Below are 15,694 nucleotides of genomic sequence, written 5' to 3' on the forward strand. Positions count from 1 at the left end.
TTAGACTCTCTGCGGGGTTGTAGTCGGACATGTCGAAGGAAATTCTCGTCTGAGACCTTCCTCCGTTTCCGAAGACTCTTGCCTTGGTAAATTTTCATCCCTCGTCTGGTGTGCCATTGGCGAGGACCGGTGAGGCATCACCCACCCGAGCCGGGCGTGGACGTACCTATTTCGACCCGATAGCCATATGCCATCAGCCGCTTTTCACCTCATATCTTGTTACAGCGTAATGGTGTTCATCACGAGTAATGGAGAGATCGAGCGAGGCCTAGGCAGCGTAAGGGATAGTATTGTATATAAGAAGTGTTGGAGAGCAACTGATGTCCCGCGATGTGACAAGGACGGATGAGAACTTTTCTGTCTTAGGGTCCGGCGTAGAAAAGGGACTCTGACCCCCCATATAGGCACCGATTGAGGGCTAGCTCTCTGTCATTACGCAGATGCGTCCTAGTAAAATCGGCCTACCTAAGGTATGTATCTGAGTCCCATCAACAAGGCAGACACTGACCGTTGCCCCGGCGGCTACGGACGCCAGACCGGACAGTCTATGAAACAACCAAACAACCAACAAACAACCGAATTCATCCCTAGGGATGCCAAGCGATGGAACATGGGTATGCACCAAAGCAGGGTACTTTTGAGCCGCGTCCGCCTCACTTGGACGGTGGCTGCGCCTCAAACCATGAGCCTTTTTTATAGCCAAACACATGCTCACTCGATTGGCTCCCAGGCTCTGGATTCCAACACTCCTTTGCCGACGTGCGGCCTGCGAAGACGGACTGTCTTGTCGCCTGAACGACCCATGCAGGGCGCACGAGGTTCTTGGAAATAGACGATAGTGAGTCTTGATGTCTGGAGTCATCAAATAAAAAAGTGGGTGAATGTCTCTGCCCCTTGAAAATACCTGCAAAGCCCTTCTTCGATCAATTGCATTCCGCTTCTTTCGTGCCCAGAGAGCGCCTGTAAGGTCCAGATGACTGATTCTTCATGCTGATCCTGGCAAGAGCCGGTGGAGACGTCATGCTTTCGCCAGTGATATACATCGTGTAGCTACTCACGCGACACCCCTCGAAGCAAGAAGAACAGTGTCACTATGTCTGGTGTTGAGATTGGCATCGCAGTCATCGGAGCGGTAGCAGCACTCGTTACAGCATACAAGGATGCCGGTGGAATAGTTGGAAACATCAAGGCGCGTCGCAAGACAAAGGGGGCTCTGCCTCCGAGCTTTGCCTTGGAAGAATCACTCAAGGAAGGGCAAGAGGAGATTGAAAGAATTACAGCCAAGGGCATTCGACGATTCGGCTCCGACTTTGAGCAGGGCGATGGTGAATTACCTACCTCATTTTCTTGCGAGCAGTCCATCTGGCTAACAGCACTAAGACATCGCGTATCGCGCCCTACAAGCACTCATCATCGAGGTGCAGGCGACTTTCTTGCACCATCTGGTCACGGCAGGCAAGGACGACGAGTTCGTCGACTTTGAATCGTGCATCGATTCCGCGATTGAAGCTAGGCTCAGAGCTGTCACCATCCTGAACGAGCTCTACCTGCGGCAGCAGAGGCGCTCTAGCCTGGTCAACGAGCCAGTTCAACAAGTACTCGGGCAACTGCGAAAAGAGGACAACAAGACCTGTGGCGTGGAAGAAACTAACGAATTAAAGGCACCCAGTAACACAGTTGGACCAGAAGTAGCTACGGCACCACGTCCTCCAGCAAGTCGCAAATCGTCTTGGAATGTCTTCAAGAAACACCGACGCACCTCTTCAACGGAGTCGCGTAGGGAGGACCCTTCGACGGTCCGGGGATCGAGAGGATCAACGGCCACTGTCACGTCTCCTGTGCTATCCGCATCACCTGGCTCATTCACATTGAGAACATCGCGCACATCGGCAATACTCACTCCCCCTATCAGTCCTGCCTCCACGTGGACACCGTACGACGCCATCACTGCTGCGGGCTTCTGCGAAGGAGCTCACTATGCCCAGCAAGGCCTCTACGAGAAGTCGGTCCAGGTTTCAATGAGGAACATGGAATGGTCCTGCCACTGTCGCAAGTGCTCCTTTGCCACGCCCGCCGACAAAGACGAGCGTGGCCGTCCGCGGTTTGACGACAACGTGTATGAAGCATCGACGCTCCGTTTCCGGCCTTTACTGTTGTTCAAGTCTCACCTGCCATCGAAGGAGAAGAAAGCGCGAAGCTACAAGTGTTTGATCTGCATCTTGGGAGGTGATTCATCTTCAAACTTCCACGGCGAAGTCCATCTGCTCGAACATCTTTCTCACCACCAAAGCGCGTTAGTGGGTGGGGTGGAACTGGTCGGTCCGATCTGCCTGGAAGCTATAGGTGTGAGAGAGGGTTCAGAGAAGACATTCGATATCTGTTTCCCGATCACGTCTGGTTTCTCTTTGCCAGCAGGGGCAGTCGAGCTGGACGACACAGCAATCGTGGAGGCTGACGGGAATGAGTACGGGGAAGAGGAGGAAGTGTTCAAGAACCAGTGGGTGAACGAGGGGCTCCGATGAAGCAAAGGGGGTCTCGTTTAAGTGCGACTGGGGCCCGCTTGCAGATGTACCTTTCGCGACCTGGTAGTGAGTGCATGTGTTGAAACGGTCTACGCGCGTGCTACTTGAAAAGGATGTCTTTCTGGCCATTCGACGAACTGGGGCAGATTTGAATAGGAGTACAGGACAAGAAGATTGTTTTACCATGCGACTTGGAGTATCCTAGCTGCATAATAAGTCGAGGTAGAGTAGAATCTCGCAAAGGTTCGCTGATTCGACTCACTGATCTCTTACCAGGAAGAGACCCTGAGCATGTGCCTCGGGCGGAATCTGCCGAACATTGAGCCAGATGTCTCAGACCACGAGACAGCAAGCGAGTCTCAGGGGAGCATTCATCGCTTCTTCTCCATCTAGTCTGATTAGGCCTTGGTCCATAAAGTTCGAGTCATTCCTTTTTAATTCCCTTATCTCGGCCTTTTGTGAAGCACCGGCCGGCGGCGGCACGGCTAGTACCATTTTTGAGGATGAGGTGGTGTGTAAGATTGTGTAGGGTGATGTGCACGCCGTCAACAATTGCGACAATTCATTGTTTCGTCTCTCTCATGAGGTGTCTTGCAGTCGACCAGAATTCCACCAAGCAATGCCAGTTGGCATTTCCGGAGCTCGTGCTGGTACGGATGCAATAGGAAGGGAGTGGAAGATCCCGGCTTCGTGTGTGGCCGTGCTCTTGTGCTCCCTGGCGCTCGTCCAGTATTGCACAGGGCCCTTCCCCGTCTGTGCCACGGTGCCAGGAGGCCGGGCGACCCTGGACAGTTGATAAGCGCAAAGTTGAGGGCTGGTTGCTTGCAGTTGCTCACTAGGCTCACCTGGGCTGCCATCCCGCCGTCGACTCCTCTTCGGCGGGCTGCGGGCTCACTGGATGGCGTGGATGGCGTCGACTCTGCTTCGCCTAAATCGTCTTCGTTCGCTTTCATCGACTGCCCCTCTGGCCACTTGAAATGGCTCCCTCTATCAGCACGAACCGCCACACCGTCCACCCGGCGCACTCCTGTGCCCACAATCGGCCGCTAGCTTCGCAAGTCCACGAATCGACCATCCAGCGCTCGAGGAGGCCTATCGCCTCACATCGAGCCCTGCTTCGCTCGTCATGGCTCCCCAGCCTGCCGCACCTTCCTACCGTATGTACCTCGTCGTCGCCGTCCCTACGTATATTCTTTTCACTACTTCGCGACGGCTTTGGTTTAATCGGCTCAAGACGCACATTCAATATATCCGTTCCAACGCGCCCAAGAGAAAGCTCAGGATATTTACTCTGGCGGTCACTGTGTTGAAGTGCGCACGACTCGCTTTGCATTTCGATGGCTTTTTCATATTATCAGGAACTCGAGCATCTCCCCCGAATTCTCTCGAGGCTATGAGGCCAACATCGCGGTTTCTTCCCAGCCGAGCGCACCCGAGAACGAGACGGCCGCATACGATATAACACAAGCAAAAATGTATCATCAGGAGCCGCCCGACGTACAGTCGAGGCTCGACATGAACCCGACGCTCATAGTGGCATGGTGGTGTACATTATTTTCCGTCACGATCATTCTGATCAGGCTATTCGGGCGATGGATACGTACAGAAAGACTGTTTCGAGAAGACTGGATTATGTTGGGCAGCATGATACCGCTCATGATCCGCATGGGCTTTGTCCACGTTATCTTGATCTGGGGAACGAACAACACAAAAACTCAAGGGCTCACCGACATGCAAATACACCACCGCGAGGTTGGTAGTAGGTTGGTCCTTGTGGCGCGCATATCCTACGCAGCCTTTATCTGGATTGCCAAATGGACGGTTCTGGAATTCATCAAACGCCTAATTGGAAAATCTTGGGCCAAAACGTACGAGATTGGGCTCCAGATCATTTACGCCTTCCTAGTCGTCACTTACATTGGCGTTGTTATCAGCACACTCAGTGAATGCCACCCCTTCAACCACTACTGGCAGGTCGTCCCAGATCCGGGCCCGAAGTGTCGCGAGGGTCTGGTCCAACTAATCGTCATGGGAGTCTGCGACATGGTCACCGATGTCGTGCTGATTGCCTTTCCTATCCCTTTGGTCTGGCAATCCTCGATGCGCTTGACCAAGAAAATATCCTTGATCCTCCTCTTCCTCTTATCCACCATCCTCATTGCCATTACGGCGTACAGAATCCCCTCGACCATCTCCCGCCGTTCCTCTCAGCAGTATCGATCACTCCTTGCGTCGCTCGAAATCCTCGCCGCAGCCGGTGTCTCCAATGCCATCGCCATTGGCAGCTTCATCCGCGACAAGGGCGTCAAAAAGGCAAAGTTTCGCATTCCATCGTTCGACGAGACGAGCTCCCTCGGCCGAAGCGTCACTCGCAGCGTCACGCGTACCCGCACACGCTCCATGACTCACCATCATTGGGGGTCGGACGAAGATCTAGCACGCGGTGTTGGTGTGTCCTTACCCGCTCCTCTCAGACACGGAAGTAACAGGGAACCTCGTCTCGCCGAACCAGCGGCGCCTACCACGACCAACGACTCCCAAGACCTGGAATCGGGATTGCATCATCGGCATAGCCCGACGTTTAATTCAGATTGGAACTTTACCCAGGCGTCTCGCGGCAGACGGCGGAGCTCGACGAACAGTATGAGCAGTACCTCTACTGACATCAAACTGCGTGATCTCCGAGCTCAACTACAAGAACCCGTCAGTCCATATGCCGAACAACCGGATACGCCGAGTAAGATGGGTTTTTTCGACGTCGGTGGCCTAGTGGCGAACCCAGAGTCGCCGAGCTCCCTATCCCGACAGACGTCAATCCACGAAGCCCGCCGCTTCTCTCTCCCTAGTACCAGTTCGCGATCTGGTTCCAAGGCGTTCTTGTCGGATATCGGTGGGCTCTTGTCTCGTCATTCCCACATTCGCGAGGAGGACGAAGCGCCTGCTAGGATGCCCTCACCTGCACGCAGTAAAGGTAGAAGTCCAGCTCGCTCACCGATGCGTTTCGCCATGGACAGGAAGATATCAAGGGCCAGCCGTCTACCGTCACAGATAGAAGAGGATGAAGAACCCATTCGACCGGTACCCAACGGCCCCGATGACTTGACGTTCGTGGATGTCGGTGGGCTCCTACGGTGACCATCGCAGCTGTCAACTTGGTTGTTCGGCGCAGAAAAGATTAAAACATATAGCTTACAAGACGAGAGACTAGCTAGACCGCTAGCTAGATGTGATGGGATCAGATGTTATTTATGGGGTGGGGCTTTTTTCTCTTGAATCTTTGAAACGGCTCTATACCATCTAGCGACGGCGTTCCTGGGGATGGTTGAGCGATTGAGGTTTCTGATCACCATTTTTCTTTGGATATATCCCTCTCCACTGCTTCGGCAACTAACTGGTTTGAGATTCGTGGACACAACTATGAGGTGCTGGCAGGCATGGGATAGGCCATGGGATGGATGGGGTGTGGTCTCGGTGATGAATCTTGACAGAACGGCAAAAGGTGCTTTACGATTTTGGGTTCGGGTTTTCCTCCCTCGGAAGGCTAGGTATTGGATATTGACGATTGGAATGATACGAATATGGGATGTGAATAGGAAGAGGGCTGAAGTGATGAGATCGACGAATATACCCTTGGTGTCTTGCTCTGAGTGATGGTACCTAGTGTTGTTGCTACTCGTAGCAGGTGATTCTGCCACCAGTGGAGTGGCAGATACATAAATACCTAACTACATAGCAAGAATGGAATGGAGATTGGGATATATCATCCGGAATACTCCCAAACTTTGCTTGCAATGACTCAACTACCTTGAGGTTGCTAGGACCGCCGTGTGATCTGAGGATGCTCCCTCCGTGAGGTAGTCTGTGAATGCTTGGAGGTACTCTTTTCGCGTTCATAGTGTGCGTTTTCTGCATGCAACCTTCATCTGTTCTTCTGCTCGGTGTTTATCTTTCCGTCAAACTGTCCCCCAGCGAGCATCTTGGCTTCACAACAAGCACTGCAACTAAGGTACCTAGGTATTCTTCGGGCTCAGTCAATCCATACTGTACCCTGCCGAAGCGAAATACAACATGTTTCCCCAACATCTGACCGTCCATCATCTCCTGTCTGCCTACCTCTGCCTCAGGTACCCGCACCTTCGCTCGAACTACTCATGCCAATTCAATGATCCAATATGACGTCGCCCTAACGGAGTCAACAACCGCAGCCAGAGATTCCATTCGCCATCATGACAGCATTATGCCGTTATATTGTCGTGTGTCCTCGATTACTCCTCCAGATAGTGAGGTAGTCAGGTAGGCAGACAGGTAAGGTATAAAGACACCGCAAGCAAAAAAGTTGTTACCACTACTAATAAGAGGTGTTTTACCCAACGTCACCTTCACGGTCCGCTGCTTTGCCAAATGTTTCGCGCACGCTGAGGCGGGGAAAAAAGCAAACAACAAGAAGAGAAGGATAGAGGCTGTGAGATTGTTATTAACTTTATCACCACAATACAAAGGCTACCTGAGTACCTACCTACCTACTACCTAGCGCCCGGAGATGGCTGTGCCTCGCGAACGTCGAGGATACCCGTCGACCGGCTCGACTCTGGGCCTCTTGCAGACGGCTCTCCCACCGAACCTCACGTTCCATGGGGCGCTCTCCCTTTTGACGTACGCGGCTGCCCGAGCCACCGACCGTGTCGAGCTCAAGGACTGGCTGTGGCCGTCGGGCATGGTGCTCAACACCTGGGCCGCGTTCCTGGCTCGCAAGTCCATCGAGACGCCCGACTCTTCCGTCGTCGACGCCTTCGTCGGCCTGCCCTGGCCTCACAAGCTTCTCTTGACCGGAGTCACGGCGTGGGGAGGACGTCTCTTCTACCGCATCGTCACGCGGAGCATCAGGCGACGACAACGACAGAGACACCTCCACGACGACCCCAGATATGTCGCCGTCAAAAGGGAGTCCGCCGACGACGGGTTCTGGACCAAGGCTCTCTTTTCGATGTTCCTCCCCGAAGCCATTTTCCAATCCTTCATCACGCTGCCGTTCACTCTACCTTTTCGATTCGATGCGGATGCTGTGGTGCCCGACGGTCGAGCTCGAGGTGTGGGATTGGCGCACTACCATCACCACCACGACATCGGCCCTGATCCGGAGCAGGCCGAATGGTTTCGCGCGTTGGCTGTTGGCCTGTTTTGCTCCGGCTTCGCTCTGGAAGTACTTGCCGATCGTCAACTTGACAAGCACAAGGACGACGGTGATAATGATAATGATGAAGGTTCAGGTTCCGCCGGCCTTGTAAGGAGTGGCGTATGGAGTATCGTTCGACATCCAAAGTAAGTTTCTTTCCACCTTTTGCCTATCCTTACCTTGGGTACCCTGGATACCTTGGCTTGCCTGGAAATTACCTCTGATGGTCTGTTTTGGTCTGTTCTGGTTTCACCTGTCCTGACTTGACCTGACTTGACTTGACCTGTTCTGAATGGACCTTTGCCCTGGTGTGTTGTGGTGCGGTCTGATGTGATCCGATATGTGTTTTTCTTGTCGTTGTCCTTTTTCCCCCCTCTAGTTTCGATATGAATACCAAACTGACATATCCACCCACTTGCGTTTCGTACTTGTACAGCTACCTCGGCGACGCACTCATCCATCTCTCATTCCCGTCCCTCCTCCTCTCGTCGTCGGCAACGAACTACATTCACCCCCTCCTGACCTTCTTGGGCCCGGTGGCCAACTACGTCTTCCTGCGCCACGTCGGGGGCGACCGCCAGACCGAGGCGTACCAGAAGGACCAGTACAACGTCGCGGCGCAACGGGGCAGCACCGAGGCCGCGGTCAAGTTGAGCGACTTTGAGCACTACAAGACGCGCCAGAACAGCTTCTGGCCCAAACCGGACCAAGTCAAGAACAAGTGGACATGGATCGTCGTCGGGATCGGGGCGGTAGCGGCCGTCGTTGAACGAGGTATTAGGGGTGGCCAGTTACCTACTACGGCATAAACAACAACAAAAAGAAAACCCCTCGACTATGAGGCCATATTTTTATCATGTGTCATATAAGTTTGAGGACCTGGGAATAAACACCATTAGAGACCCCCCCCCCGAAAAGTGTCTTGTGATAAAACTCAGGAAGGGATAAACCTGGGTCCAGGCCGCACACATTCAGTGTTCCACGTACCCTCTTGAACCTGTCAGATCAATACACGACACGAGAAACTGCATAGGACAAGGGTGGCGGAAGTCTCGTGGCCAGCAACGCACTATGGAAAGGAAGGGGATCAGTCATGCCTGACAAGGTCAGTCGTGGTCATGCATTTTGAGTCAACAATGAAGAATCAAGATTCTCAAGAACTTGAACATGCCACGGTTGTGGCGGTTCAATTGATGAGCTTAGAAGAGCCCAATTGATAGCTCTGTCCAAAAAAGCACACACGCAAGCATCAACCTTCTAGCCCCTGACCTTCTCTTGCTCTCTCTTTAGAGTTCCATGCCAATGCGCAAAGCTGGTGCTCGGCCATAAAGTCCTCATCCTGCAGGACCGTCGCTCTTCGAAGCCCATCATAGCCGCGAAAAGAAAAAAAAACACCATGGAATCACAGAAGCACCCTCATCACCGTGCAATGTCGAGATCAAGCTCCGCTGTGTCTACCGAATCGTCCGTTGGTTTCCTCCCATTCTTCGATCATGGCCCTGACGCCTTCTTGAAAAGGTCTACTCTCGCTCTGGCCCGGTCCAGCCCGAGTAGATTGAGCAGGGCGAAGTTCTTGCTGGACCACCACCGCTTGGTCATTCTCATCTCGAACGACCGGCGGGTTCGGGGTGTGAGGACTCAGTGGCAATGCTGAAAACGAGTCGTTGATGCGGACCTGGTCGTCTTCGGGAGTGGAACCCAACATGGGGCCCGGTCTTTCTGTAGCCTTGTTGTGCATCGCGAAGCCTTCGGTGTTTGTATCATACGTGGTACCGCTGCAACGTGCAAGATCCTCGACGCCGTTGTTGATGGTGACTTTCGGGTTGGTCGCCTGGTTCTGCATGGCTGGTTGTTCGATCGGCTCGGCGATCTCTCTCGGTGGATACCTGCGCCTGAAAGGACTTTGGATCATGTCACGCTGGATGGGCTGCGGAAGCAACATGGAAGGATACTGTGGCAAACCGGAATACTGGGACCCGGACATGTAGGAGCATCGCGCCGACGATGGCATGAGATGATGGCTGGACCGGTGGTGACTCGATCGTGCGTACGGGTCGTCACCGCCGTAGAGCAGCGGCGCACGGGTGTAGTCATCAACTGAGTTCTTGAAGGTCTTTATTTTTTTTGTTGGAGGAATCCGTCAGCAATTGCTCCTCATCCATTCGAAGGGAACGCCGGCTTACCTTTCCTCCAGAGCTCGAGTCTTTATCTCCGGTGCCGATGCTGCTCCATTCATCCCAATGACGCTCCTCGCCAACCCGTCCGACGAGGACTGCTGCAGATCTCGTTTCGCCGCCGACTTCCTTTCTGGCGTGTCTGGCTCGCTCCCACGCGTACATGTTGTTGATCCATCTCACTTCTTTCATGCGTGCGGCTTGGCTTGCGGTCAGAGGACGATTTCGATTGATCCCATTCAGGCTCTCTTCAAACTCGAGATCGGTCGTTGTTGACGAACGATTGTTTCGACAATATCCAAAGACGCTTGCGATGAGGACCATGGCACAGAAAGCACACAAGATTACAATCCCCACGATCACAGACGGAGAAATTGGCAGAGTCGACTGGCTGGCTTGAGCGTCTTTTTGTGAAGCCATGTTTCAACAGCAGAGTCTTGTTGATGGATGTAACCGAAGACCACTCAGTCAATTTCGCGTCGTGGAGTGATCGAGCATTAAACCGGGTCTGCTGATGCCTGTACTGAGATTGAAGGGTTGCGTACCAAGTTCATGATCGTGCCAAATGATATTTGAAATGTGAAAGACGCCGCAGTGTCCTTCAGCGCGCAATTCACGGCACATGAGGGTCAGGACGACAGTTTCGGCTGCAGTGAAGATGAAAAGTGACACGCGCCATGATCAGTGAATCAGGTAGTTTTGTAAACAAGCCCAGTTCACTGCCTGAGGATGCGGTAGAATGCATAGGCATCCTAGTTTGCTGGCGGCTCGCCATTCTCAGTTGCAATCACAGCTGGTTGCGTTTGAGGAGGCCATCGGGCCGGTTGGTGAATACTTTACCTGTTCTGTGAAGCTTCAGAGTCGTTCATAATGAGAAGGACTCCCGCCACGCATGAAGCGACACGAGGATAGGCGATACAATATGCCCTCCTCTGCAAAGCCAGACATGCTACCAGTCACCCGAGTGGGAGTGTTATGACTGCAATGTGCGTCGTAATGGAACCGTGGCTCTTGTGAGATACGCAGCTTTTCAATTATATGAGCCACATAGAGCATTTTCGATGCTCTTCAGCTTGACTGGGTGCACGATGTGTAGCTGAAGAGAAATTGCGATTGACGGGAAGGAAATGACAGGTGTTTCAACCGCGAACATATTCGGAAAGCTTCGCCTCACTAACCCAGCTCAGGAGCGAATTCTCGCTCTCACCGAGTACAGTGTGAAAACTGAGGCATAAGTTGTATGGACGACCGAAGACAGCATCGTCGTGTAAGCGCATATCTCATAACATACATCGGTCTGTGATCGACATGATGAAGTGATCGCAACCCCCAGTTGATAAAGACTTCGCCTTATCATTCCGTTTCGCCAGCTCCACATGATAACGACAACATCCTCTCGAATCTCAGAGAATCCTCCCATCCTAGTCCTCGCCAGGATCTGTCGACAGCGCAGGTGACATGTCAGTAGACAGAATCACTTGGGAACATTGTCTGTCTCCTCCAAATTCCGCTCACTAAACGCCATATCTTTGATCAACCGCCCATACGCTAAGGGAATAATAGGATCGCTTCACCGCGTGACATCAGATAGCTAACACCCGCCTACCTCAGGGTCAGATCAGCTCTCTACCATTGACGAGGTCGACAACTGCCTCGATCTCGCCAGCACCTGCCTTGCTCCCATCATATATCTTGTTCATACAGTCGCTTAGCTTTTGTAAGCTTGCCATGATCTGGTTATTGTCGAATCGGTGGCAATGGACATCGAACAATTCCTTCATAGCTGACTGACAGTGGTTCATGTTCATCCTGGCATCATCAAGCTTTGCTTTGACTTGGTTCAGCTGATTTGTGATTTCTGTCTCTGGTGCGAGAGGAGGGGCGACCTCAAAACCTGGATTAGGGATAGCTGTTTGGGAAGAAGCAAGTGTTGCTTGTGGTTCTCTGCTAGCCCCCGTAGATATTGAGTAGGCTGAACTGGGTGGTTTCATGGTTGATGTTGGTTGTAATCCACCCTTGGGCATACTTTCATGTTTGAGGATCTTTTGTCTCTTGACCGAAACACGGTGTGAGGTTGGCTGTAGCGGACGTCTCACAGTATCGGAAGCGGCCGTGAAGTCTATGAGGTCTTCCTCTTTGACATCCGTGTGTGGACGTTTTCGCATCAGAGGCTTTACAGGATGGAACTTGAGCTCGACATTGAGGTTTGGGGGTTGTCTGAAGGCTTTTGTCTTGCTCTTCTTTCTCGATTTTTTTCCGAACCGTCGTGGGCGATACCTGTCGGGATATATGGAAGTTCGAGGAAGGAAAGGAGGCGCCAATTGAGCAGCACTTGTTTTCAATGCTACACGCTTGACGGCCCAGATCAGGTCGAATAAAGCTTCGTGGTTGAAAGTGTCAAATCCTGCTTTGGAAGCTGCATCGGCGATTTCGAGTTCAATCCCATTCAGATCGATCGCTACTGAGGTCAGCACGGTTGAATTGACGAACGAACTCAACGAAACGTACTTCCTTGGAACAAACCGTCGACCCCAGTATCCCGATGCTCGTACCAGCAACCGACTCCCCGACCACAGTAACCATAGTATTTCCAAGGAATGCAGGTACCACGTTGCTGGTGATGACTGGCTAGTCGACCGGTGTCCCAGTGAGCATATGAGCACGTAATGGTCCCAAACGCGTCGATGTTGGGGCATGCTGGGCCCAACGCCCAGTAACGACAAGTACGTGTCTTGTCAACGTTCACAGGCTGTGGCATGATGCAAGGAGATAGGAGAAACGTGAGGTGAGGTGAGTTGAGTCAGAGGGGATCAAAAGCTACACGCTGACAAGGCAGATTGGAAATAAAGACAATAAGGTAGATGCGCAAGTACCGTGCAAGAACAAGGACAGGCCAAACATTGGGAGGGGGGAGAATGAGGGTACAAAACAAGTCGTTGCTCACGGTTGCCTTCACCAGTGATGAGCTGCAGACAGTAGAAACGCAGTTGCTGCAACCTGAACAAGGAGCTCTAGAGCACCACCAGAACAAAGAAAATTCATAGCCTCGCTTTACTACCCTCCAAATCCACGTGTTCGAACTCTCGTTCCACTCAGGCCTCTCATCAGAGATCCCATCGTGTATTTCACCGTAGCGGCGACTCAAGCTGAAGCTCTTCGTTTGAGGGACTTCAACCCAGCTCCAACATTATCTTTGCCAGCAAGTTTCAACAACACGTATGCAGCATTGGTCTCAGTGAAGGTATGCGAAGATCTCTTCCTGCTCTTCTCTGCTCCTGCAGCCTCTGAGTCATCCGAACCAGCATCGTAGTCCTCATCCATGTCCATGTGTCGGCGCCTAGACTTAGGGGATATGCCTGGTGTAATCGGTGTGGGAAGCTGAGCCGAATCTGCGACAGACGCTTGTGAAGTGATGGTATTGATCGTCGGGTACATCGGTTTCCGTGGCGGTGGCATCAGGTCAAGGGGGGTGTGGGAACGAGGAATGTCAGCAGCTGTGCGTCCTCTCCGAGACCTGCCCGAGGGCGAGTCCGAACGAGTCGTACTGGCAGGCGACCATGGGTCGGTGAAGGCAACTTTGGGTGATGGGGAACGTGGAGAGTTGACTGCGGACCACGGAGTACTGAAGTCGACATGTGGTGATGTAGAAGACAGAGCATAGTGATCCTCCGCACCCATGTCAGAAGTACAGTCGCTGGTATAACCTGTCGTCGTTCTGATGGGCTTCGGCAAGATTCTCTTGAAGAACGGTCCAAGCTTTGGCGTTTCAGGCAATTGTGGACTATGCATGGCTGGAACTGGCGGCGGTGTTTCTCTTCCCTCCAGTGCTCGATAGTGCTGAGCCAGCAGTGCACATCGCTTCGTGATCTCCGGATCAATCAGCATAGAGCCGAAATTCTCATCGTTCGGATGGAGGCACATGTTGGGAAAATCTGTACCGAAGACCGGAGTCAATGCGTAGCGAATACTCCAGCAGAATGTAGCAGCAACTGCCTTGGCCGCTTCATATGGTATCCAGTAGCCTTGAGGTCAAGGTTTTCAGCACTGGCTCCAGCTTGTCTGATCAGGGTCGACATACCTTGAGCAACAAGAGCTCCCCCAGTGATGCTATGACAAATGTCCTTCAATCCCTCGTTCCGAGACAGTGTTTTCGCAGGAGTTGTCTGTTACCGGTGAGTCAACCGAGAGATATCTCGGCGTGGTCTCTTACCTTGGAATACCGTCCACACTTGAAGAGAGGTGTAGTGCGTACAAGGCCAATGTTGTAGTCCCAGAGCATTGTGTATGTGGTTGGGTCGTTGGGAATCTTGAACTGATACTGGAAAACTACCGAGAATCCTTAAATATATAGCTTGCTAGTCGACCGAGGGTTCCATACCTTCAAAGCTCTCTCTTCCAGTCTTCTCCCAGAATAGCTTCTTACCTCCATTGTACGGGATGTGCCGTGGGTAGTCAGCGATACTGCCCATTGGATAGATCTCGTGCATCTGATGCTGAGCAGCTAGGAAATCATCTTGGTCCTCGTGAGGTGGATACCGACACGGTTCACGAACAGCACCAGGCTTGAATACGGCAGCATCCTTCGCAGTCTTCGGCTTCTTTCGACTCGCAACGTCGTGACCACCTCTCCGCTTAGGCGAACCTGACGAGGTCTGGCTGTCAGCTGTGGAGACTTCGTCTTTGCTGTCGTATTCGGTGTCGTCCATGGTGGGGTTGAGAAGAGATTTGATATGAGCCATTATTGCAGGGAGGGAGGTTGCTGACAGGAAGCAGTAGCATTTATGTACTGAGATCCGAACAAGACAGGTTTTCCACCTGTTTGGATTGCCGCATAGCACTTCATCCAGTCGACAAACAGCAATCAGTGCATTTGGCTGAGACAAAGCTTGAATCAGACAAACATGAGAGATCTCCTTCTCTTGCTCATCATGGCTCCACTTGTATGGGGGAATCCACGATTTCAGGCAAAGATAGCAGTCAGTTCTTTGACCGTATGGAAGCAGGGACTGATGCTAAGGTAGGTATCCTGTCTGGCCAATATGTAAGGCAAGACATCACTCATCCCGATATTCGCTCAGTGACGAATCAACAAGCCCTTCCACCTGGCTTTGGCGCGCAGAGAAGGGGCGGTGAAAGAAGGTATTCTGGACAGTCGGTTTGGCGCAGCTGTGAGACTCACCACGATACTACAGGCAGGTTTGCAACCGCTGCCGCCTATCTGTGGAAACTTGTTGAACCTGCCAGAGGCATTCTTCAAATGCTAACCTAGAGAGATGAATCTGACCTTGTCCCAGACAGAAGACAGGGCGTCGTGCCAGATCATTTTGTCACGGGTGTAGTAGTCGATAATGCCCGTGACGCGCTTTTCACCAATCTCAAAACACAGCAACGCCCCCAGATACCCAGCGGCCTCGACCGCATCTCCACGGTGACCGCAGCCAAGAGCAGCAATGGACTCCTGCGGTGGTCGATGGATGACGGTTGTGTTGTCAGTTGTATGGGCGACTAGGTAGCCTCTCCAAGCAGTGGTTGCGGATTGATGCATACCTGTGTTTCACAACAAGGCGAGTCATTGGCCAGCCTTGCCGAACAGACAAAGAACTATTCTGCATGAGACCATGCATGAAGGATTGGGACCTGAGTTGGAGAGGCCCAGAATCCCTCTCATGCACCTTTTTCGGGTCCAAGGTGAGTGTGGCAGATTAGGCTTTCACGGTCGAAATGTCGTTGCCGTAGACTCCACTATGGTGACGGTGTTATGGTCCCTTCGACCTTGTAGTAAAAGACATCTGGCATTAATACGTCAATAACAGTTACCTAGGTAG

The 15,694-nt window shown here is 52.4% G+C and overlaps 6 protein-coding genes across 6 annotated transcripts; 3 read left to right on the forward strand and 3 right to left on the reverse strand.

The window, feature by feature from the left end:
• Window positions 1-1,093: 1,093 nt before the first annotated feature.
• PV08_11412 (uncharacterized protein) lies at window positions 1,094-2,522 on the forward strand (the record flags this gene model as incomplete). Its single annotated transcript, XM_016385720.1, has 2 exons — window positions 1,094-1,325; window positions 1,381-2,522. 2 exons carry the CDS (start codon window positions 1,094-1,096, stop codon window positions 2,520-2,522), a joined length of 1,374 nt encoding a protein of 457 aa, XP_016230664.1.
• Window positions 2,523-3,648: 1,126 nt separating this feature from the next.
• PV08_11413 (uncharacterized protein) lies at window positions 3,649-5,657 on the forward strand (the record flags this gene model as incomplete). The annotated part of the gene is made up of 2 exons (XM_016385721.1): window positions 3,649-3,833; window positions 3,881-5,657. The coding sequence occupies 2 exons, from the start codon at window positions 3,649-3,651 to the stop codon at window positions 5,655-5,657; spliced, it is 1,962 nt and encodes a 653-aa protein (XP_016230665.1).
• Window positions 5,658-7,062: 1,405 nt separating this feature from the next.
• Window positions 7,063-8,504, forward strand: PV08_11414 (uncharacterized protein; the record flags this gene model as incomplete). The annotated part of the gene is made up of 2 exons (XM_016385722.1): window positions 7,063-7,841; window positions 8,132-8,504. 2 exons carry the CDS (start codon window positions 7,063-7,065, stop codon window positions 8,502-8,504), a joined length of 1,152 nt encoding a protein of 383 aa, XP_016230666.1.
• A 629-nt stretch (window positions 8,505-9,133) lies between these two features.
• Window positions 9,134-10,289, reverse strand: PV08_11415 (uncharacterized protein; the record flags this gene model as incomplete). The annotated part of the gene is made up of 2 exons (XM_016385723.1): window positions 9,134-9,808; window positions 9,879-10,289. 2 exons carry the CDS (start codon window positions 10,287-10,289, stop codon window positions 9,134-9,136), a joined length of 1,086 nt encoding a protein of 361 aa, XP_016230667.1.
• Window positions 10,290-11,482: 1,193 nt separating this feature from the next.
• PV08_11416 (uncharacterized protein) lies at window positions 11,483-12,627 on the reverse strand (the record flags this gene model as incomplete). Its single annotated transcript, XM_016385724.1, has 2 exons — window positions 11,483-12,327; window positions 12,378-12,627. 2 exons carry the CDS (start codon window positions 12,625-12,627, stop codon window positions 11,483-11,485), a joined length of 1,095 nt encoding a protein of 364 aa, XP_016230668.1.
• Window positions 12,628-13,010: 383 nt separating this feature from the next.
• Window positions 13,011-14,608, reverse strand: PV08_11417 (uncharacterized protein; the record flags this gene model as incomplete). The annotated part of the gene is made up of 4 exons (XM_016385725.1): window positions 13,011-13,891; window positions 13,948-14,032; window positions 14,080-14,195; window positions 14,248-14,608. The coding sequence occupies 4 exons, from the start codon at window positions 14,606-14,608 to the stop codon at window positions 13,011-13,013; spliced, it is 1,443 nt and encodes a 480-aa protein (XP_016230669.1).
• Window positions 14,609-15,694: the final 1,086 nt, after the last annotated feature.

Source organism: Exophiala spinifera, assembly GCF_000836115.1.
Source record: "Exophiala spinifera strain CBS 89968 unplaced genomic scaffold supercont1.9, whole genome shotgun sequence".
NCBI lineage: Eukaryota > Fungi > Ascomycota > Eurotiomycetes > Chaetothyriales > Herpotrichiellaceae > Exophiala > Exophiala spinifera.